Source organism: Staurois parvus, unplaced genomic scaffold (assembly GCF_062004578.1).
Source record: "Staurois parvus isolate SC_StPar_1 unplaced genomic scaffold, SC_StPar_1.0 ptg000683l, whole genome shotgun sequence".
Lineage (NCBI taxonomy): Eukaryota > Metazoa > Chordata > Amphibia > Anura > Ranidae > Staurois > Staurois parvus.
Genome location: NW_028318479.1, coordinates 387,478 through 411,287, shown reverse-complemented (window position 1 = coordinate 411,287; position 23,810 = coordinate 387,478). Strand labels below are relative to the sequence as shown.

The following is a 23,810-nucleotide window of genomic DNA, read 5'->3' as shown; positions in this document are numbered from 1 at the left end:
ATAATCATTTACAGAGCAGAACATCACTCACCAGGTGTTAAACAGAAGTACATTTTTTTTAATAGGCCTATAGTTGTTATATGTGTATGTTTATGTACACAAATTGGAGAGCAATAGTTTAGGACTTTAATTAGACAGACCTTGCACTCAATTTTTAATGAACAGTAGCTTTTTAACATTTTGAACCCAAGTTAATGTTCCAAACCAGGACAGATCATTATCAGCATTAGTATTCTCAGTGCTACTATCTTTTTAATATCCATATAAAAAGATCAGTTCTTCCCAGAAAGCTCAAAAACTGTATACAGCGAGACATGTTGCTAAAGATGCTGAAAAATACATTGAGATTACAAGGCGTTACAATTTAATTCTCAGAATGCCTGTGGAGCAGCACTATGGTGCTATACACTCACCTGGTGGATACATGGCGTTTCCAGTATGATTCAGAAACAAAACGCTGGTGCATGCAGTGACAAAGAACTCACCTCGTCTGAAGAAAGCACGCATATCTTGTTTCCAAATCCTCCTCTAGAATCTGCCGCACTACTTCCTGTGTTCAATTCTTTTGCCATCATTCACACATTCAATTTTTGATCTGAGCCAACGAGGGTTTGCAACCCATCCTTTACATTTTTGTCTGCCCACTTCCTGCGTCATTGTGGACATTTTCCCTCCCCTCCTTTAAACCACCTATGCCATTCAAAACACTTGATTTCTTCAGGGAATGTTTACAAAGTTTCACTCGCACTTTTGTCTATTTTACACACAATTTGATGCTAACCCTCTGCTCTAGATTCCTATCACTCATTTTATTGCCAGGCGTGCAAGGCACACGCCATCTCTTCTAGTACTCTGTAATACTATTCTGTAAAGAGAGAGACAACTCAGTCTTTACGGAGAGTGCAAATGAGAATATGTCAGAACATGCTGAGTGTAAATGACTGTGCGATTCACAGCCATAGTGCTACATTGTGGGCATTCCAGGAATAAAATTGTTACTTTATAGAGAAAATCATCTTCTAAGCTTCCTGTTGATTTAGTCTTAGTGTGTTACTTGATTCGGTTATCCTCAACCTCATTACAAAGTTATGCCATCTGCCTTGCTATTGGCCACTGCAAGTGCCTTGGAGATCAATATAAGTATTATTGGATGGGGTTTTGCTTAGCCATGATGGAAGCAAAAGTTAGAATAAACCAGAGTTCATGTTTTCTCGGTGTTAAATTATGATTTTCAATTCATCTGTAAAACAATTTTCTTGAAATACATCACAAGGCACAGGGTGCTTCATATGTTCATGACCACTTGGGACCATTTCAAGTGAATGGACAGTGGTTTTTAAAAGAAAGAAAAGAAAAAAAAGAATTCCCCCTCTAAGTTTGCCTTAGTTTTTTAGCAAGCAATGAAGAACAACAACAAAGAACGGAAAATCTGTAAACTGTGCATCACAGGAAATTGGGTACTATTCTTGGCCATGTCCGATGTCTCAAAACCTTGGATATGAGGGGTAGGCAACACCGTAAAAAGGCCAACACACCTTAAAAGTAGGGGAAAATCCCACTACAAAGTCACTTGCAAGACCTTTAACTGAAAACAGGTGATGGCAGAGGCATGAGCTTGGTAGAACTTTGTAGTTATATGGAGAGAAGGCAAGGTAGCAGCCTTAAAAATGTGAACAAATGCTTGATGCAGAATTTCCCAGGAAGCACCAAGACTCCTTGTGGAAGGAGCCTTGACATAGGAAAGGAGGAACCTTGCCCTCAAGGGAACAGGCTTGAAGAAAAGCTATGGAATACTCATTAGAAATGGTGGAACAAGAGGTAGCATGATCCTTGCGAGGACCCTGAGGTAAAACAAATAGGGACTCAGCCTATCTAAACAAGGTTGTAGTATACAGATACATTCAAACAGCTTGATCATCAAAGAGTGATGCACCTTCTCCTTACGATGCTTATGATTAGTAAAATAGATGGCAAAACCATGTCCAGATTCAGGTGGAATGGAGAAGCCATTTTAAGTAAAGAGAAAAAAAATGGCTTGCCACCACCCTATCCCAATGAAGAACTAAGAAAAGGTTTCTTGCAAGAAAAGGCTGCCAACTGTGAGCTGAAGTAATAGCAAACAAAAAGACAACCTTGCGTGTAAGGTGTGACAAGGAAATCTGAGAGAGGCTCAAAAAGGAGACAATAGCAAAAAAGATGACACCAAATTAAGGTCCCACAGAAACAAGAAGGGACATCACGGGCAGTGTAACCTGTATGAAACACCCAAAAAAAAATGGCAGTTGACTAGTGCAGAACCGCCTGGAAAGTGATTATTAAATCCTGTGCGGAGTAATGTATTACTACAAAGGTAAATGTGATATTGTATTTATTCGATCACTTAGATCATGAAAGAGGTTGACATTGATAGAGTGAACATGTTGCAATCACATTAAAACCAAAGAATTAAAATAAAGAACCGTTCGACTTCTTCAAAAACGGCTGTATAGGCAAAAATGACCAATATGAGGCAATAGAATTTCCTTTCTGTATTCATCTGCGGTAAAGTTCCATATATTATGGCCTAGGAGAATCGTTTCCTACTTTAACTGTTCCTTCATGAACACCACAGTAAAAATGAACTCCTAGGGATTAAATAATGGATAATGATTAATACAAAGGAGACGGGATGATAATCTTGACATCAGCCTAATAGGATGCACATATTCAGATTGAGTATACAATATATCTCTTTACCTTCTCAATGACTGTGCCATACATACTGTGTGCAGAGTGGGTATAAACCTTCATGGATAGCCAACATAGGTGGAAATGAATCCACAATAAAGAGTGACTCTAAAAGTGAATAAATATGAGATATGAGGAATAAATACCAATGATGCTTATAGTGCCATGAGATAAGTTAATATGAATTACCATGAGTAAGGTCAGAAAAAATTCTTCTCACTGTAGATGCGAAAAAGCATTGGTGTATAGGTAAAGGAGTAACAGTCCAGAGTAGTTAATATGGATATTTCAATAGAGGACATTCAAACATCAATGGTTCCTTTTATAAATGCCCCTCTGGGGGTTCCAAAAATTACTCTTAATGCAGAGTTGGTGCGGTTCCTATATAGATGCGTGAGACAGAAGTCCCATAATCGCTGGCTGCATAACAAGATGGAGCGACAGTTCGGACGACATCTGCGATGATTGGCGGACAAAACGCATCAACGTAATGACATCACGCTCGGCGTCTTCATAGGCTGCGGTATCCACGAGGGGAAAGAAGCGTTGCAGTTCCATCTTGGATAAGCATGAGGCAATATAGAAAATATTGAAATATCCATATTAACTACTCTGGACGGTTACTCCTTTACCTATACATCAATGCTTTTTCACATCTACAGTGAGAAGAATTTTCTCTGACCTTCCTCATGGTAATTCATATTAACTTATCTCATGGCACTATAAGCATCATTGGTATTTATTCCTCATATCTCATATTTATTCACTTTTAGAGTCACTCTTTATTGTGGATTCATTTCCACCCATGTTGGCTATCCATGAAGGTTTATACCCACTATGCACACAGTATGGCACAGTCATTGAGAAGGTAAAGAGATATAATGTATACTCAATTAATCTGAATATGTGCATCCTATTAGGCTGATGTCAAGATTATCATCCCCTGTCTCCTTTGTATTCATCATTATCCATTATTTAATCCCTAGGAGTTCATTCATTTTTACTGTGGTATTCATGAAGGAACAGTTAAAGAAGGAAACGATTCTACTAGGTCATAATATATGGAACTTTACCGCAGATGAATACAGAAAGGAAATTATATTGCTTCATATTGGTCATTTTTGCCTATACAGCCGTTTTTGAAGACGACAAACGGTTCTTTATCTTAATTCTTTGATTTTAATGTGATTGCAACATGTTCACTCTGTCAATGTCAACCTTTTTCATGATCTAAGTGATCGAATAAATACAATATCGCATTTACTTTTGTAGTAATACAGTACTCTGCACAAGATTTAATTAACCACTTTCCAGGCGGTTCTGCACTAGTCAACTGCCATTTTTTTTGTGTTCTAGTATTTTTTAGGTTTATCATATACAATTTGATATATAAGTGAGTCGGAGATACTATTACCGTATCAATTTGGATGGCATTTTTTCTTTCTTGATGTATAACCTGTATGAAACCTGCACAAAGGCTTACACCAAGGAAAGAGATGCAATAGGTCTCTGAAATAGGATGTCCAAGGTGGATATCTGCCCCTTGATAGTACTCAAAGCCAGAGAACTCTCCACACCAGATTAGAGAAAAGCCAAAATGCATCCCATGACATACTAAAACCTGTGAGCCTCACACCAGGCAAAATAAGCATTCCATGTACAATGGTCCACCTTCCTGGAGGTTGAATAACTTGCCTCAAGGTGGGTAGGCTTCACACCACCATGTTGCGTTTGAGATATATATATTACACACACACATACAGTATATGTGTACTGATTTCCTCAGACTACAGGGAAAAAAATGTCGGTCATGGAGACAAAACTTCAAGTTTCTTAGTGGGGATACTTCTGGCAAAAAAAAAAAAAAAAAAAAGCTACTGGATACAAATGGTAGCAGATACCATTGTATTTCAGCTGACAGACAGTTAGGTCAGTCTGTTCTGCAACCATAGACAATCACAGCTTGACTTTTCACATATATGACCTATGGCATGTACAGTGCCATCTTGAGATCGAATTGAAGAATGTTTCTGGCATTGAAGCACAGTATTGTGAAAGGGGCACACCCAGGTGGGGGATGGTAAATTTTTCAAATAAAAGGTCAGCAGGTTAGGATGACAAGGAGGACTCTTAGATGAAAACACCAAGGAAGGTCTCTGCCAGAACCTAGAGACGCCTTTTCAACGTATTGCTATAGTATACAGAACATAGTTTTGCTAAGTAGTAAGCAGCATTTTGCTTGTTATAGGTATATTTTTTATCAATCTTGTATTGTATTCCTATAATTGTTTCTATGTACAGCATTTAGCAAAAGCACATTAATATACTACAGAGGTCTAAGTTTCCTTGCTAGAACACAAAGTAACATTTACTAGACACCAAAGCAAAAACACAATCCCTATCCCATGGACTTTGGCTTCAACAACCATGCCACAACAGTAAAGCAGGATGGAAGATTGAACCCTGCGAGATAAAAATTTTGATGATCTGGAAGTGCCCATGGCTTCTCTGCTAAGAGATTTATTTATGTATGCATAGCACATGGTTCTTTACCAAGCCTTTGCAATAAGAAACACCGGAATACCCTTCATCTTCAACCTGCACAACAGCTGCAGTGGAGGAAAGCATAGACCAGAGAACACGGACTCCAAGGAGTCACCAGGGCATTCCCCGCAGAGGCCTGAGGATCCCCAGTTGTGGACACAAACTGGTCATGTTTGTTAAATTTGGACAGCAAAAAATCCACATACAGTGCTGCCCATCACAGACAAAATCTATTCAAACAGTTCAAGGTGAAGGGCAAATTTTCCTGGACTGCTGCCTGCCATAAATGTGCACGGCAGAAAAGCGTCGAACATGAATATCAGGTCCGCTTCATCTTGAGCTGCACAACTTCTTGTACCTATTTAATTTTAGACATATGCCACAGCCATGGCCACTGATGGGGGAGACCCCAAAAAGGTAGACAAACCAGAGCAGGAGAGCCAGCTGAATGACCTGAAGCTCATGCATGTTTGTTTATAGGCAACTTTCCTTTAACGATCATGTTCCCTAAATTGAAAGATTCTCCAGAATACCTCCCCAGCCCGACATCTGTTATAAAGATGTTCCAGTTCCCAGCAACATCATGCATACTAGAAACCAGGGACTTTTGGTGGTAGGCATTCTTGATATCCACTGACACCGAGACCTCATCCCCAATGAAGCTAAGCAATCTCTGACTATTCTGAATTTTTGGACATTCAGAAACTCGAGACCCTTGAGGTCAAGAATAAGCCAACATCTTTGCCTAACTTGGGAACCATAAATAGGTTGGAGAACAAGCTTTAAGACCTCTCTTCTTGTGGCAGAGGAGTGATGAGCCCCTGGGATGGCAGCCTTTCCAGGACAGAAAAGGAAACCACTTTTTTGTGGCTCAGAAGGTGTGTGTGTGTGTGTGTGTGTGTGTGTGTGTGTGTGTGTGTGTGTGTGTGTGTGTGTGTGTGTGTGTGTGTGTGTGTGTGTGTGTGTGTGTGTGTGTGTGTGTGTGTGTGTGTGTGTGTGTGTGTGTCAAAACTCCAGCTTGTAACCTTTGGACATCACACTGCAGGCCTAGTCATTTGTGACTTCCGGAGTCCAGACTGCAGCAAAGGATGATAAACATACCACTAGCTGCATGAGTGGAAGTGCCCCTTCACTGTGAAGGGGACATTTATTTCCAGATCTGGAGAAGCTGGCTGTCCCAGTCCTTATAGAATTGGGATGAAGGCTTCTGCTTAAAGGCTGGGACTTGCTACTTGAGCAAGGAACTTTTAGGTTCTGAAGTTTCTGATTAACCTGTCAACATTCACCTTCATCCATAAGGTGACTGTGGGCACTCTTACATTTAAAGAAGAAGACATCAAAGAATGGTCCAAACAAGTGTTTGCCCTCAAAGAACAGCCTATCAATTTGTTTCTTGCAGAACAGAAAGTTCCACTGACCAGCACTTGAGCCATAGGATTCTTGTCATGTAGACAGACAACCGACAAAACGGCTATGTGGAGTCTTCCAAGGCATCTACTGAGAAAATCAAGCTCTTGGAAAATTCCTCAAAAACTGCCAGATGGCAAGATCCCCTGGGTCCGATTCCAATTTTTTGCGGGCTTGGCAAACGTTAAATACAAGAGACTCATCCACTGGGAACATCATGGTACCATTTAAGTAAGAAATGGCTGGGTCAGCAACCAGAAACCTCAGTTTCCTGTAGACTTCCTCTTCCATGGGGTACTGCTGAGTGAATCACTTCAATGGTGAAACACATTCTCCGGGTGAGCCTAACTGGCAAACATCACTGACTGCAAGTGAGTGCACATGAAAAGATGTGATGTTTTGGCAGCCACCAGGACCCAAATCCAGTGATCCTAAGGACATTCATTGAACCCCTCCTCCCCCTGAAAAAGGAAAGGTGGGGGGAATAAACCATAAACCAGATCTGATTGCAGAGGAGCTGGGAGCTTCTGGTTGTGTGTTGCTGCACTAGGGAAAGAGCCAACATACACCAAAGAATGGTGAGTGCCCTGTACTGTACTCCAAGATATGGAATTTACAGGCAAGTCAAAATTCCTCTTATCTTAATTGTACAGTACAGGAATAAAGAGTATTCCTACACCATAGTACACCCCAGTAATGCATAAAAAGGGTGGATATCAATGAGGCAAACACAAATGCAAATATATTGCGCTGTGTGCCAATTAATAGACAAATACAAATGCCAATGTTATATTAATTGCTAATAAACAATCAAATAAATGTAAGACTTTAAAAAAAAAAAAAAACAAATATATACACTGCTCAAATAAATTAAAGGAAAACTTTTTAATCAGAATATAGCATCAAGTCAATTAAACTCCTGGGATATTGATCTGGTCAGTTAAGTAGTAGAGGGGGTTGTTAATCAGTTTCAGTTGCTTTGGCGTTCATGAAATTATCAGGTGCACTAGATGGGCAACAATGAGATGACCCACAAAACAGGAATGGTTTTTACAGGTGGAGGCCACCCGCATTTTTTTCCCTACTCATCTTTTCTGACTGTTTTCACTAGTTTTGCAATTGGCTAGGGTCAGTGTCACTGCTGGTAGCATGTGGCTATACCTGGACCCTACAGAGGTTGCACAGGCAGTCCAACTCCTCCAGGATGGCACATCAATATTGTCAGAAGCTTTGCTGTGTCTCCCGGCAGTCTCAAGAGAATGGAGGAGATTCCAGGAGACAGGCAGTTATGCTAGGAAAGCTGGGCAGGGCCGTAGAAGGTCTGTAACCCATCAGCAGGACCGGCATCTGCTCCTTTGTGCAAGGTGGAACAGGATGAGCACTGCCACAGCCCTAAAAAATTACCTCCATCAGGCCACTGGTGTGAATGCCTCTGACCAAACAATCAGAAACAGACTTCAAGAGGGTGGCCTGAGGGTCCGACGTCCTCTAGTGGGCCCTGTTCTCACTGCCCAGCACCATAGAGCCCGATTGGCATTTGCCATTGAACACCACAATTGGCAGGTCCACCACTGGCAGGGTGCCTTTTACAGATGAGAGCAAGTTCACCCTGAGCACATGTGACAGATGTGAAATGGTCGGGAGAAGCAGCAGAGAATGTTATGCTGCCTGTAACATCGTTCAGCATGACTGTTTTGGTGAGGTCAGTGATGGTCTGGGGAGGCATATCCATGGAGGGACGCACAGACCTCTACAGGCTAGACAATGGCACCCTGACTGCTCTTAGGTATCGGAATGAAATTCTTGGACCCACTGTCAGACCCTACACACTGCTGCAGTGGAGTTTGGGTTCCTCCTAGTGCACGACAATGCCCAGCCTCATGTAGCGGCGTATGCAGGCAGTTGTCAGTCATGCATGCAAGCATGTGGGGCCATACAAACTACTGAGTACCATTTTGAGTTGCTGCAATGAAAATTTCAGCAAAATGGACTAGCCTGTTGCATAATTTTTTCACTTTCATGGAAATGAAAATTATCAACCTACAGGAGGACTGAATTCAAAGACACCATGAAAATCAAACGATGGGGCATCCTTTACATTCCTAACACATTGCCCAGTCCATATCAGTATTGATATCCAGCATATTTTTCCCCATTGAGATCTTGTGTGTTTTCAAAGTGTTCTTTACATTTTTTTTGAACAGTGTATACAGTCCACATTTAAACCGATTCTCCCGTGAGAAAAGTGTCCATAATCAACAAAATCCTGTGAATAGTACATCCACCACCACCATAAGCATTCTCTTACCAGATTCCTAGACTCCAAATTACAGGTGGTCTATACGGCATGAAGTTGTGTAAATCCCGGTGCTGTGGTTAATCACATTTAGAGATGTTCTGATGCTATGATTTCTTCCTTTATTTTAGCCCCCAAGGACTCGCATTAAAAATAATTCTTCATAGTGATGTACCGTAAAGAATTATTATAAAAGCAAAGATTCTACTCACAAAATTGAATGGATAAAACACATGTACAAAACGCTGCTGGTGCCGGCTCCAGCAAGAGATGAAGACGTCAGCATGGACTCCTCTTACCCTGACGTACGTTTCGCCCGAAAGGACATGTGGCAATGTGGCGTGTGGAATGAGGCAAACATAACTGTGCCAACAGGCCCAACAATGAAGGTCAGAAGACTCAACATCAGAGAGTTGCAGCGAGAGCCTTGTTGCCAACTGCTGCTGTAATGTACCGCCTGGCGGTACCTCTAGCAACCCACGGGATAGGATTCCCCAGAGCGCGGAGTCTAAGTCCCAGTCTGCTTGTTCACCAGGGCCCCTGATGGTGGGGATGGACTTGGAGCAGACAGAGACCAGGTCGCGGCCCCTGAGTACACCCACCCATGGTAGAGGGATCTGCCAGAGGTATCTGCAAGGATAAGAGCCTGATGTGAAGAGGCGGATGGGTCCGAGCAGGACGGATGGATCGCTGAGCAGAAGCGTGGTCAGACAGGCTGGGTCGGTAACCGTGGGAAAAACGCGGTACAAGGCAGCAGGCAGAGAATAGTCGGGTCACTCGCCGGGTCAGCAACGGGAGGTCAAATCCAATAAGGGGCATCCACAGAGAGGTCAGGCAAGCCAGGGGTCAGGGCAGGAGAAGACAGCACGGTCAGGATCAATCAGGGTCGGCAGCAATCAATCAGCACAAATAACAGGAGCAGGAACAGCAGATAAGACCATACGGCAACCAGTGTCAGTGCAGAGCTGATTTAAAAACCGCGCCCTGCACTGTCATTGGTGCCAGGCGCGCGCCAGCGGTCCCGAGGGCGCATGTGCGAGGTCTGCCATCGTCGCGGCTGCCCAGGACCTAGTGCCTGCACACCAGTGCGAATCGGCACACTGCGCCGAGCCACACGCCGCGGCGGTTCCTGACAGCTGCATTAGCAGAGGTTTGAACATCCACCTAGTAAAACTTTGATAAGAGATGCTGAAATGCCCATTAGACTCCCACCATTTTTGGTGGAATGGCCATGTAAAAGCAGAGATTCTCTTTAAGAATGTAAGCGCTTGCAAATCAGATTCCATATCTATTGTGCAATGGTGGACTTTGAAGCAGGGTGTCCCCCCTGCAAGGTATAGAAAACAAGACAAAGAGGGATTCATGTCTGTCTGATTGGAGCAGTAGCCCTGAGGTATACTCTAATGGCTCTGTGTGCAGGCAACAGAGAGATTTCCTTTAAATGCTTAGGAGCAGGGCATAAGGACAATATGATAGTGACGAAAAAGGCCATGCATGAGCGATCCTCTAGGGCACAGGTGTCAAACACAAGGCCCGAGAGCCAAATCTGGCCCTCCAGGCCATTTCATGTGGCCCTCAGACCTCTACTGCAGCTGTGGCACTCCCTTGTCTCCACCTTGTCTCAGAAGTCAACACAAGAGAGGACAGATCTCCTCCAGATCCTACTCTTCTCCATGCAGCCACAGAGAGGCTCATTCCTGTAACCCCCCACCCTTGGTCTCAGCAATTTTCAGTAGAGAGGACGACAGAACTCCTACAAATTCTGAAATTCTCTGTGCAGCCGCAGCACCCCCTTTTCTCCACCTCCACTACAGACTTCGGCAACTGACTCCAGCCCTCCTTTGGTACTCCTCAAGACCATGCACTTTCCGCTTCCCATCTCTGTCTCCAGCTTCTTCCAGGCAGCAGCACAAGGTAAGGGGAGTGCACTGTGATGCAGGGAGGGTGGGGTGCTCTGGACATCTAGTCTTACAGATACAACTGGCCCTTTGAGGGCAACCATAATACTGATGCGGCCCACCATGAAATTGAGTTTGACACCCCTGCTCTAGGGGATATCCCTGATGGGTTCAAAGAGTGGTTTCTGCAGGGCAGAGAAAACCAAATTGAGATTCCAAGAAAGAAAACGGTGTTACAAGGGGGAGTTTAATATGAGACACACCCTGAATTAAGTTGTGTTTCTTTTATACAAGGTAGAGCACAGCCAGAGGCATTTGAAAAAAGAATGGATAAGGCCGATACCTGACCTTTTAAAGCTCTGTGCACATCTGGGTATTTTGAATCACAGGCAAATTTTCAGCAATGCTGCCCACAAATTTCAAAACGCTCTGCTAAACCGACAAATCGCACAAACGAATACCATTCATTTTAATCACTAGGGAGTTCCTTGCTTGGCGGGACAGGAGCCTTGGAAAATTGGAGACAAGGAGCCTGTTTGATCCAGGTTGACAAGAAATTTTGTTGGAGACTTCTTGATTGGAATTGAGCAAGTGGTACTGCATTGCTCTCCAGCTTTACTTTCACTTTAACTAGTTTGCTTGAGCAAAACTGGCACAAATGCACTATTTCCTACACCAACTGGTACACCTGCTGGGCATACTGTATAAACTGCATGTAACCCCCTCAGCTACATACAGTATACAACACTGTTCCAGCTGTGGGATTCACATCCTGTTACACACCCAAAAAATTTTTTGTCAGGCTAAGTGAACGAATACAAAGTTTCCTTTGATTGACGGAGACAAAGATTGTGACATAATTCACCCACCTAGAGATAGAATCAAAACCAGAGATGGGGTTAGAACAGGATCCTGGCTAAATGCAAGGGTGCATTGTCACTCTTTCAGCAGAGTGAATGTTCCCCTGCAATTTTTGCATGGACTTTCTTTCACCTGGTCAACTGAGCGTATTCCCCTGTTGGGTACTCATGGAATAGGTGCAGAGTATAGGGCAAGTCTGTTTGTATGAAGAGTAAACTGTGCTGCAAACAATTATGCTTAAATAAATATTAGGATGACAATGAGCAATCTATTCCCTCATTGTTCCGGAGCATGTGCAACTGAACTGCCAGACACTGTTAGCCAGCATCTCCAAACATATTGATTTAACCAATGGACCAGCAAACATTCATGTCCAGATTAAGAAATGGTCAAATCACGCTTTAACAAAATAATGCACACAATCGTCAGTCATCCTCACAAATAATAGCATGCAAATAGTCTTCCTCACGTGCTTGTTTTGTGCGGATACGTGGGTACCTTTACACAAGCTATAAGTATTAAATTCCTACCACCATAACTAAAGTGTCAGTAAACCCAAAACTTGAAATTGTATCTCTCTAAATGTCAAAATTTAAAATCATATATTCATTTCCACACTATAATGTCAAGGCTACTGCTATCAATCTAAAAGATTTTGAAGTTTGATAAAGTAAAGATCTAAAAAATGTACTTGTATGCATTTTAGTTTAGTTATATACAAATTACACACATATACTAAAAAGGCATGTGCACATGGGTTTGAGACTTTCATTTAGCAAAGACAGACATTTCACAGAAATAATGCAGTTTTTTTTCACCTTTATCTCCGGTGTAGAACTAAACTGAGGTGGGCCGTTAAGTAGTGGCTGGCTGGGTTTAGGGTCACCGAAACTTGGTGTTGGTGAACTTGGAGAGTTTACACTTAAGGGTAATAGTAAACTGGACGCAGTGCTGGTATTACTGCTGTTGCTTGATGGCTGGGAGACACTGTTTGTCTCTTTCCTAGAAAAAAATATCAAAATTCAAATAATAACCTTCATAATATTATAGAGAACAGTGGTATGTAGCAACCTCAAATTCAATCCTACTGGTTGAGGCCAGTTAGACAAACACACTAATAAATGCTACGAATGACTGTTCCTTGCACTAAATCACATTTCATTGTAACAAAGCAAACCTTTCCCTAGGTGTAAACATAATTTCACTGTGGTACCTGGGAGGGAGTGAAGCACAGCTACAGAAAACGGAGGTTTATCCTTTCTGCTACAATCATTTTTTATTGAAATACAAGATGAACATTACATAGTACACAAAAAAAGGTATTTTGGAAACAATGGTTTTCTGTGTGCACCCATTCATACTTTCTGTGGAGTTGTCACCTGTGGAACAGAGCGGTGTGGAAAACTGCAACACTGCTGCAGTTTTTCTCACTGTTCTGCAGGTCTCTGTTCAAGCCTGTGTTTCTGAATCACAAGCTTCTCAGTAGACACACACAGAAATGAATGGAGTATCAAAAAGTGATATTCCATAAAATTTAGGAAAAAAAAAAAAAAATGTAGTGCCTTGTCTTATAAAAATGCACTACTCCTCCTCTTGCGGCAGCTGCCATGATTACTTTCCGTTTTTCTCTGTTGGCAGTGTGAACGTAGCCTGAATGAAAGGACAACTACACCTTTGGTGCAAAGAATATTGTAATGAACCTAGCACCGCAATATAAATACGGTACTTTTTCCACATAACTATGGTTTAGCCTGTTTAACTCTGTTGCTAACATTAACCAAAATGAAGGCCACTTACATTTCCAATTAACAATCCAGGTGACAAAGTCACCCTTTCAAATGCCACTTGTACCCTCTCCCTCTTTATACATCCCACCCATCCGTATGTTGACTGATGGTTGATACATCCTTTTATTTGCAACACACACTCAGGTAATCCAAACAAGGCTTTATTAAAGAATATGTTCACTTTCTTTTTTTAAAGAATAAATGCACATTCATTTGCAGGTAAAAAAAAAATGTACAATTTTTTTCTAAGGATCCTGCAGATCACTGCACCTATGATCAAGCTCCAGGCTCTTGTACTCTTCGGAGAGCCGTCTGCTTGTGCCTCCCATACAGACAGTTACTACAGAGCAAAAAGAATAAATGAACAAAGAGAGCACTCATCAGTGTCCTCGCAGTTAATAGATTACTACAAGCCGTATCCGCAATGGCACACAGTACTTGTAGTGCATTCTTTCACAGAACTCTCATGGTGCTGGTGTGGGGAAAGGTTGCTGAACAGATTAAATGTTACACCTTTAATACAGATGTAACATGTTGAGGAAGGTTAACTTATCCTTTAAACACTTTTACCACTACAGGGCGGCACGGGTGTGCAAAATCACATATATATATTCTGTTATTATGATTTAAAAAGGAGCCAAACAACTATTTGATAAGAAATGGCTTCATATGATAATCATCCTTCAATAAAAGCATTTTTTGACATGGTCAGATTTTCAATATCAATGCCAAAATTTCACAATTTCTGCCAGGGTAAGTAAATTTTTCAGCACAACTGTACACAACCCCCAGTAAAACAGCATACAGTTAACCCTCAGATGTTAATCCCTTCCTGCCCAGTGCCATTAGTACAGTGTCAGTGCTTTTTATTAGCACTGATCACTGTATTGGTGTCACTTGGGATGTCAGTGACACCAAGTCAGTCCCCCCCCAGTGTCAGAATGCCCGCCGCAGTCCTGCTTATAAGTCTACACATCGCTGCCATTACTATTAAAAAAACAAATAAAAAAACCCCAGTATATATACCGCCATTTGTAAACACTACAACTTTCCCGTAAACAAATTTACATGTATTGGGACTTTTTTTTCTAGCAAAGACATGTAGCAGAATACATTTTAGCCTACGTTTATGACGAAATTTGATTTTTAAAATTTTTTTACTGGACATGTTTAATAGCAAAAAGTAAAAAATATTGTTTTTTTTTCTCTCAAAATTGTTGGTCTTTTCTAGCGCAAAAAAACCCCAAAAAACAAAAAAAAACAAAACAAAAAAAAAACAAAAAAAAAACAAAAACGCATAGGTGATCAAATACCACCAAAAGAAAGCTCTATTTGTGGGGAAAAAAGGGACTTAAATTTGATTTGGGTGCAGCATTGCATGACCACGTAATGGTCAGTTAAAGTAATGCAGCACCAGAACGCAAAAATGGTCTGGTCAGGAAGGGGGGTAAAGTAATTGGACAATTGAATCAAAAGCCATTTCATGGCCAGGTGTGGGCTACTCCTTCGTTATTTATTCATCAATTAGGCAGGTAAAAGATTTGGAGTTGATTCTGTGTGGCATTTGCATTTGGAATCTATTGCTGTGAATCTGCATCATGCTTTCAAAGGAGCTGTCCATGCAAGTGAAACAGGCCATTGTAAGGCTTCAAAAACAAACAATCCATCAGAAAGATAGCAGGAACATTAGGAATGGCCAAATCAATAGTTTGGTACATTCTGAGGAAAGAAGAACGTACTACTGAGCTCAGCAACATAAGGCATAGACGTCCACGGAATTAAACAGTGGTGGATGACCGCAGGATCCTCTCTATGGTAAAGAAAAACCATTTACAACATCCAGACAAGTGAATGACACTCTCCAAGAGGTGGGCATACCATTGTCAAAGTCTACAATCAAGAGAGCAAATACAAAGGGTTCACCACAAGGTGCAAACCATTCAAAAGCCTGAAGAATAAAAAAGCCAGATTAGACTTTGCCAAAAAAACATCTAAAAAAGCCAGAACAGTTCTGGAAAAGCATTCTTTGGACAGATGAAACGAAGATTAATCTGTACCAGAATGATGGGAAGAAAAAAAAGCATGAAGGCTTGGAACAGCTCATGATCCAAAGCACACAATGTCATCTGTAAAACATGGTGGAGGCATGGGCATGCATGGTTTCCAGTGACACTGGGTCATTGGTGTTTATTGATTATGTGACAGAAGACAGAAGCAGTCAGATGAATTCTGACATGTTTAGAGATAAACGGTCAGCCCAGATTCAGCCAAATGCAGCAAAGTTGATAGGACGGTGCTTCACAGTGCAAATGGACAATTATCCAAAACACATTCCAAAAGAAACCCAGGAGATCTTTTGAAGAAAAAAAAAAAAAAAGAAAAAAAAAAGAAAGAAAAAAAAGTGGACTATTCTGCAATGGCCGAGTCAGTCACCTCATCTCAACCCGATTGAGCATGCATTTCACTTGCTGAAGGCAAAACTAAAGGCAGAAAGACACACAAAGAACAACTGGAGACAGCTGCAGTTAGAGCCTGGCAAAGGATCAGAAAGGAGGAAACCCAGTCTTTGGTAATGTACATGGGTTCCAGACTTCAGGCAGTCATTGTCAGTAAAGGATTTATTATTATTTATTTATTTCAGGTACTTATACAGCGCTGTCAATTTACGCAGCGCTTTTACATATATATTGTACATTCACATCAGTCCCTAACCCTCAAGGGGTGTACAATCTAAGGTCCCTAACTCACATTCATACATACACATACTAGGGCCAATTTAGACAGGATCCAATTAACCTACCAGCATGTCTTTGGAGTGTGGGAGGAAACTGGATACCCGGGGGAAACCCACGCAGGCACAGGGAGAACATGCAAACTCCAGGCAGGTGGTGCCGTGGTTGGGATTTGAACCAATTACCCTAGTACTGCCAGGCGGAAGTGCTAACCATTTAGCCACTGTGCTGCCCAGATTCTCAACAAAATATTAAAAATTAACATTTTATATACGATTATATTAATTTGTCCAATTACATTTCAGCCCCTGAAAATGGAGGGACTTGACTATAAAAATGGTTGCAGTTCCTAAAATTTGTACTTGATATTTATGTTCAACCCCTTGAATTAAAGCTGAAAGTCTGCACTTCAAAATCATTTGGATTGTTTTGTTTTAACCAATTTTGGTGGCATACAGAGCCAAAAAGTATGAAAATTGTGCCTGTGTCAAAATATATATGGACCTAACTGTATACTTTATTATACGAAAAGGTAAAAGGTACATTGCTTTTAAAAACAATGATTCTCAGGAGGTTCACAATGAGACCCTCTCACACAGAAGGTGAGGTGGTGGGTGAATCAGAATCTTTTTCCAATTCTTCAAGCACAGTTAGCGCACTTTCAACTCTTCTACAGGGATCAGGTCAGGGCATATTACATTATCCGATTTTAACTTAACCACTGCATTAAATATTGTTAACTTGCCCTCATACGCCAACTCAAGCCGAAAAAAAAAATTGTCTCGCGGTTTGCGTTTTTGTCCACACCAGAATGCTGACTAGTTCGAAGTGGTCAAAGATATCCAATAATTTGCCGGAAAACTCTTCCTTAGGTGTGCACATGCTAAATCAGACAGACGATCTGACAGTCAGTCGATTGGTCTCAGTACACCAGTAGGGCGTTCAGAGCCCTTGAGGATCTGACTCTCCTGTTGGAAGAAAGTCAATCGGGCGATCTTAGATCTATTAGGGGAAAGTGAAAAATTCCAGATAGAGTCCCTCACTGGAAAATAACAATATTACAATAACACTGGCTGACAAGGATGGAAACGTAGTCATTATGGACAACACACAATATAAGTAATGTGTTAGAGGATTTGGAAAACAACAGCTGGTATCGTCCTATTCCTGTAACTTTGAAAAATTTGTTTATAAATTCCATGAGCTGATCGATCATGTCCTGGAGGGGGGCATAATTCACAAGGAATTGTGGGAGTTCATTAGGGTAAAAGTTCCCAGAACTCATACTTTCTACAATTTGCTTAAAATACATAAGGACCCAAAAAATCTTACATGACCGTCCAATTGTTTGTTTCAGATATTTATTTGTAAAACATTTTGAAAACCATTTATCATCTTCCTTCCGCTTCACAATTATTGTAACTTTGCATTGGTCTATCACATAAAATCCCAATAAAATACATTTACACTTTTGGTTAACATGACAAAATGTGGAAAATTTCAAGGGGTATGAATACCATAGCATATGGGAAGTGGTTAATATTCCAGCACTCAAATCCCCTTCTGTTAATTCTGCATACCTACGAGTCAAATGGTTAGCCGAGATTCCTCAGCTGCACTGAATGCTGAGACTTGTAAAGCACCCCTTGCAAAGTCCCAAGGAAAGAAACAGGAATTTCATTTGTCTAATGAAAGCAGCAGCTTTGAAGCACATTCTAATGGTTCTGACTAAGTTAAGGAAATGTAGAGAGAATTCCTTTTGATGCCCGGGAACAGGGCACAAGGATAGAAGAATATCCTAATTGAGATGGAACAATGAAACCACGTTTGGAAGAAAGGATGGTCTTGGGCATAATACAAGCTTCTCGTATTTTTAAAGAAAAGGGCTGCCAGTTTAGAATCATGTCTAACAGATGTGATGGCTACCAAAAAGTCTTATTTGCTGGTAAGAATCTCCAATGAAATATCCTTGATGGGTTCAAAGAGTGGTTTCTGCACTGCAGAGAGAACCAAGTTAAGGTCCAGGAGAAGCACAGGATACTGAAAGTGTGGCATAATCACAATAAACATCTTAAATAAAGATTTAAAGAAAGTGTGAAGCCAAAGGCCTTTGAAAAAGGAAGGATAAGGCAGATAGCTGCTCTTTTAGGGTGGCAAGAGCTATATTCTGGTCAAGACCTGTTTGCAGGAAGGCCAGAATGCGAGGTACAGAGTAGTCTCTGGGTCTAAATTGAACTGTACTCACCACAAGGCAAGGTTAGATTTCCAAGAAGTATAAGTGGCTTTTCTACCTTTCAGTAAGATAAGGATTTTTAAGACCTGGGTTTCTACAGCAATATCAATAAAGTCAGAGAATGTGAAGCAGGGTGGAATAAAAGGGCCTTGAGACAGCAGATCTGACTATTTGGGAAGAGGCCAGAGGTCATTTGCAAGAGGTCCAGGTTTTCTACATACCAGGTTCTTCTATGCCAGTTCAGTGCAATTGGAATCATTGTTTTTCTCTCTTGCTCTATTTTGTGGAGCGAGGCAAGGCAGAGTTCTCAATGGAGGGAAGGCAGAGATTAGTCTGAACTGAGATCAGGGTATAATTAGAGCATGAGGCCAGAGCCAGAGGATACCAGGTTCTGGACACAATTTACTCAACTTGCTGCACTTAGATGTGCCCTCTGGTGTTTAAGTCAAGGGAAAGAGCCTGCTTTTTTCCCTGTTGATAGAATGTTAACATTTAGAGTTCCTGAGTGGAACTGGGTGAACATTAGACCCAGAACTATCATTGCAAATCTCACTGCAGGATTTCTCTTGGATCTCAATTGCTGAGTATGAGCTCTTAAAGAACTTTCTTTTTTGCAACAAAGACTTTAGCATTAGATGAATTCAGGATCAGATCCACGTATTCTAGGTGCAGGGAAGGCTGGAGTGCAGATTTGTTAAAACTGATCATCCAGTCAAAAGCCTGGAGCAACTGGATGCCCAAAATGTCTTTTGGACAATTTTTGAAAGTTGAAAGGATGATGTGTCCTTCAAGAGAAGGTCATCTGGATAGCCCGTCACCTGGAAGCTCTGAGTTATGAGCAATTAACCCTTAGGGGAAAACCCGCAGTACATATACTGCTACAAGGCGGCCCTGTGAGCAGGATCACGCATTCCGGGGTAGGGGGAGCGCGTGACCGCCGTACCCGCGGCACCGATCGTGGCTGCGGGTGTCATTCACCGGTTCCCGGCCGGTGATTAACCACCGGTCCCGGCAATTGCCGGCAAACAGTGGCACAGAGCACAGCTGCAGTGTTTACACTGCAGCTCTGCTCCCTGTCAGTTCCCAGCACACTGTTCCTGAGAGCAGAGATTAGCTCTCTGGATCAGTGTGTTCCTGTGAAGTACACAAGCCCCGCCCACTAGTAAAACACTCCACTCACACAGTTAACCATTTCATTGCCTCACAATGTTAACCCCTTCCTCCCCAGTGCCATTAGTACGGTGTCAGTGTTTTTTTTTTTTTGGACTGATCACTGTATTGGTGTCACTGGGGGATGTCAGTGACCCTAAGTCAGTTCCCCCCCAGTGTCAGAATTTCCGCTGCAGTCCCACCATAAGTTGCTGATCGCAACTATTAGTATACAAAAAAAAAAATCCAGTATATAACCGCCATAACTTTCACGTAAACCAATTAATTTACAGGTATTGGGATTTTTTTTTTTTTTTTTTTTTAGCAAAGATGTCACAGAATACATTTTGGCTGAAATTTATGCCGAAATTTGATTAATTTTTTTTTACTGGACAGGTTTTATAGTAAAAAGTTTAAAATATTGTTTTTTTCCCAAAATTGTTGGTCTTTTTTACAGCACAAAACATAAAAACAGCACAGGCGATCAAATACCACCAAAAGAAAGCCCAATTTGTGGGGGAAAAAAAAGGATGTAAATTTCATTTTGGTGCAGCGTTGCATGACTGCGCAATTAACAGTTAAAGTAACGCAGCGCCGTAACACAAACCGCTTATGTAACCGCTTCCTGACCGCCCTATAGCAGAAATACTGCTGCAGGGCGGCACAGGTGCGCAAAATCACATATATACACGTGATTCACGCTCCCGTGGTTTTTTCACGCCCCTCCCAGATAGCGTCAGATTGCCCGTCAGTACACCAATAATCACATTTAATCCCTTGATTACCAGGAAGACGCTCGAACACAATAAACCTCCATTGCTAGTATAGTGTCTGAACGGATCAATATCTTTGATCAGATCAGCACTATAGCAGCGTTTACATTAGTATAGTGTCCCCAAAAACGCAGCATTAGCGGGATCAGCCCAGGCACCTGCGTTTAGCCCCTACGCTTACCCCCCCCTTCTACTCCAGCAAGTGCAGTGTCAGTAGGTCACTGTCACTTGATAGATTGCACACAAAACCGCAGTGTTCGCAGAATCAGGCCTGATCTCTGTTAGCACTTGTCGCTACCTTTTGGTAAACTGGCGAGCACCAGCGGTTTAGTACATCCTGGTCTTTCACATACCTCTTAGATTGTAAGCTCCGAGGATCAGGGCCCTCCTAAGCCTCTTGTATTGAACTGTATTGTTCTGTATTGTCTACCATTACATTGTAAAGCACTGAGCAAACGGTCAGTGCCATATAATTCCTGTATAATAATAATAATACCAGCACTGCAGTATGACTTGGCGACCTGGCAAGTTCCATAAGTGCAGTATAAGCTGGTGCGGTGGCGAGCACAAGTATTGTCCTGCAATTACCAAGAATTCGCACACAGGCCCGTAGAGCCCCTAGTATCCTTTCCGGATATGCTTGCAAATCCCGATTGGCAGCCCATAAATTCTGCAGCACCTGTACTTCCCCAATTCACTGCCCAACCCGGAATTCAGGTGGAAATAGCAAATATAACTACTCCACTTGATTTTTTGGAGCTGTTTTTCACGGAAGATATGTATGTATTGATTATGGATCAAAGCATTTTATATGCACAACAATGTATCACCGCCAACCCAAATTCAAACCTTGCCAGACCAGACCATTCACATGGAAACTCATTACAGTTTCTGAATTTATATTTTTTTTGGGCCCAACCCTCAACATGGGCTAAAAAAAAATTAATTGCGGTTGAATTGGTTCACACCAGATTCATCATATGAATCCGTGTTCTCTGCTGCCATGGCCAGGTATAGATATGCAAGTATAATGTGTTTTATGCATTTCATCGACAACACACTGTCGTGCTCGGGGTGACCCTGAATTTGACCGGCTCCACAAAACTCAGCCCCTCGTAAATCACCTCAACCAAAACTTTTCAGATGTCAATACTCCCCAGCAAAACATCTGCGCTGAGTCCCTGATTAATTTTTCTGGCTGCCTTGCATTCAAACAATTTCTCCCCAGCAAGCGTGCCAGATATGGGGTCAAGACGTAGAAAACCTGTGAGAGGACAACAGGCTATACTTATAAGTTTCGGATTTACGAGGGGAAAGTTAGTCACGTTGAGTCCCCCCGATGCCCAGACCACATGGGGAGTAGTGGTAAGATAATTTGGGACTTGGTGTTTCCCATCCCCCATTATATCTCTGAGTTGGACATCCTCCTTTATAAACCATCTACCTGTTATTTCTTCTCTACCTGGTGGAAAAAACTCTGTTTCTCAGTGGCATAAGTATAGAATTAAATTCCCATTTCATATATTTGTGTATTTTATCCCATTCCCTTAATACATTTACAGTGTACAAACTTAAATCCTCCTTCAATCCCCTATATTGTGTCGGTAGCCATATTATTCTATTCAAATTGGTTCCACTAAGTGTATTTTCTATTTTTACCCAACTTTTCCCCTCTGAATTAAACGTCCAATCAAAAATTCTCCCTAATAATACTGCTTTATAATATCTCTTTATATCTGGGACTCCCAGACCACCCTTCTCTTTATCTCTACTTAGTATTTCGTGGGACACCCTCGGTTTTTTCTTCCTCCAGATATGTCCCGTTATCATTCTTTTTATTACATTGAAAAAAACTTCCGGGAGTTTAATTGGTATCATTTGGAATCTGTATAAGATTTTTGGTACAATTATCATTTTTACCAGGTTTATACGTCCTAACCACGATGGAATTCCTCTCTCTAATGCTTTTAATTCCCCCTTTACTTCATTTAATAGAGAAATATAGTTTAGCTTATACAAGTTTTTATACGACGCGCTAAGCCTTACTCCCAAATATTTTATATCTCTTTCTTTCCAAATAAAGGGAAATTCTTCTTGTATTTTTTCTTGTTCACTCTTTGGGATATTTATGTTTAAGATCTCAGTTTTTCTTGGATTGATTTTTAAGTTTGATAGTTCTCCATATTCCTTCAGCAGTTTCATTAAATTTGGGAGTGTTATCCTGGGATTCCCCACATAAAACAGCAGATCATCAGCAAAAGCTGCCACTTTATGTTCTACACTTCCTATCTGAATTCCCCTTATATCTCTATTTTTCATTATTGTTGATAGAAGAGGCTCTAATGACAAAACATATAATAAGGGGGACAAAGGGCATCCCTGCCTTGTTCCATTTGACATCCCGATGGGCTCTGTTTTTTCCCCATTTACTATTACCACTGCAGAGGGTTTGCTGTACAGTTTTCCAATCCATTCCCTCATTCTACCTCCAATTCCCAGGTCTTCTAAGGTGTCCATCATGAAGCCCCAGTCTACTCTATCAAAGGCCTTTTCTGCGTCAATTGAAAGGGCCACCACCGGTACCTCCCCTTTTTTACTTCTCTGTATCAGCATCAGGGATCTTAGCCCATTGTCCCTGCCCTCTCTTCCTGGGACAAAGCCCACCTGGTCTCGATGTATCCATTCAGACATAAACTCCTTCAACCTATTCGCTAGGACCTTTGCATATATCTTAGTGTCTAAATTCAACAGTGAGATGGGCCTATAACTCGAACATTGCGAGGCGTCTTTCCCTTCTTTATGTAACAGTACCACATGAGCCTGTAAAGATTCTCCCCTCATGTCCATCTATCCTCCCAAGGCGTTCATATATTTTTCCAATTTGGGGTTTAATATTTCACTAAATTTTTTATAATACCCTGCTGTATAACCATCTGGTCCTGGACTCTTCCCCATCTCCATGCTTTTTACTACTACCTTTATCTCTTCTTGTGTAATCTCTGCTTCAAGGGAATTTAGTTGCTCCTCTTTTATTTTCGGTAATCCCGCATTTTTTAGATAAATCTTCCTTTTTTCCCTTTTTACCTTTTCCATAATATTTACTTCATCGTATGGGGTGATGTTATATAACTTCCTGTAATACTCCACAAACATCTTTGCGATCTCTTTATTTGAGTGGACCAATTCTCCCTTAGGGTTTTTTATTTTATCTATACAATTCCTATTTTTTTTTTTCCTTAAGGTTCTCATTAGATATTTTCCCGGCCTATCTCCCCATTTATAGTTTTCACTTAACACTTTGTTATACACTCTCCTTCTCTCCTCTTCCATCAGAGTTTCCAATTCCTCTTTTTTATTATCTTCTGCTTAATTTCTTTTAGCATTCTATTTTTGTGTATCTGTT

General features: G+C 41.4%; 1 protein-coding gene across 6 annotated transcripts in view; it reads right to left on the bottom strand.

The window, feature by feature from the left end:
• Positions 1 to 23,810, bottom strand: part of CNOT3 (CCR4-NOT transcription complex subunit 3) — a 520,718-nt gene that overhangs the window by 119,457 nt on the left and 377,451 nt on the right. For all 6 annotated transcript variants that reach the window (XM_089652480.1, XM_089652479.1, XM_089652482.1 and 3 more), the window contains one exon: positions 12,552 to 12,735. In XM_089652480.1, the coding sequence (XP_089508606.1) occupies positions 12,552 to 12,735 (184 nt within the window). The remainder of the gene's footprint in view (positions 1 to 12,551; positions 12,736 to 23,810) is intronic.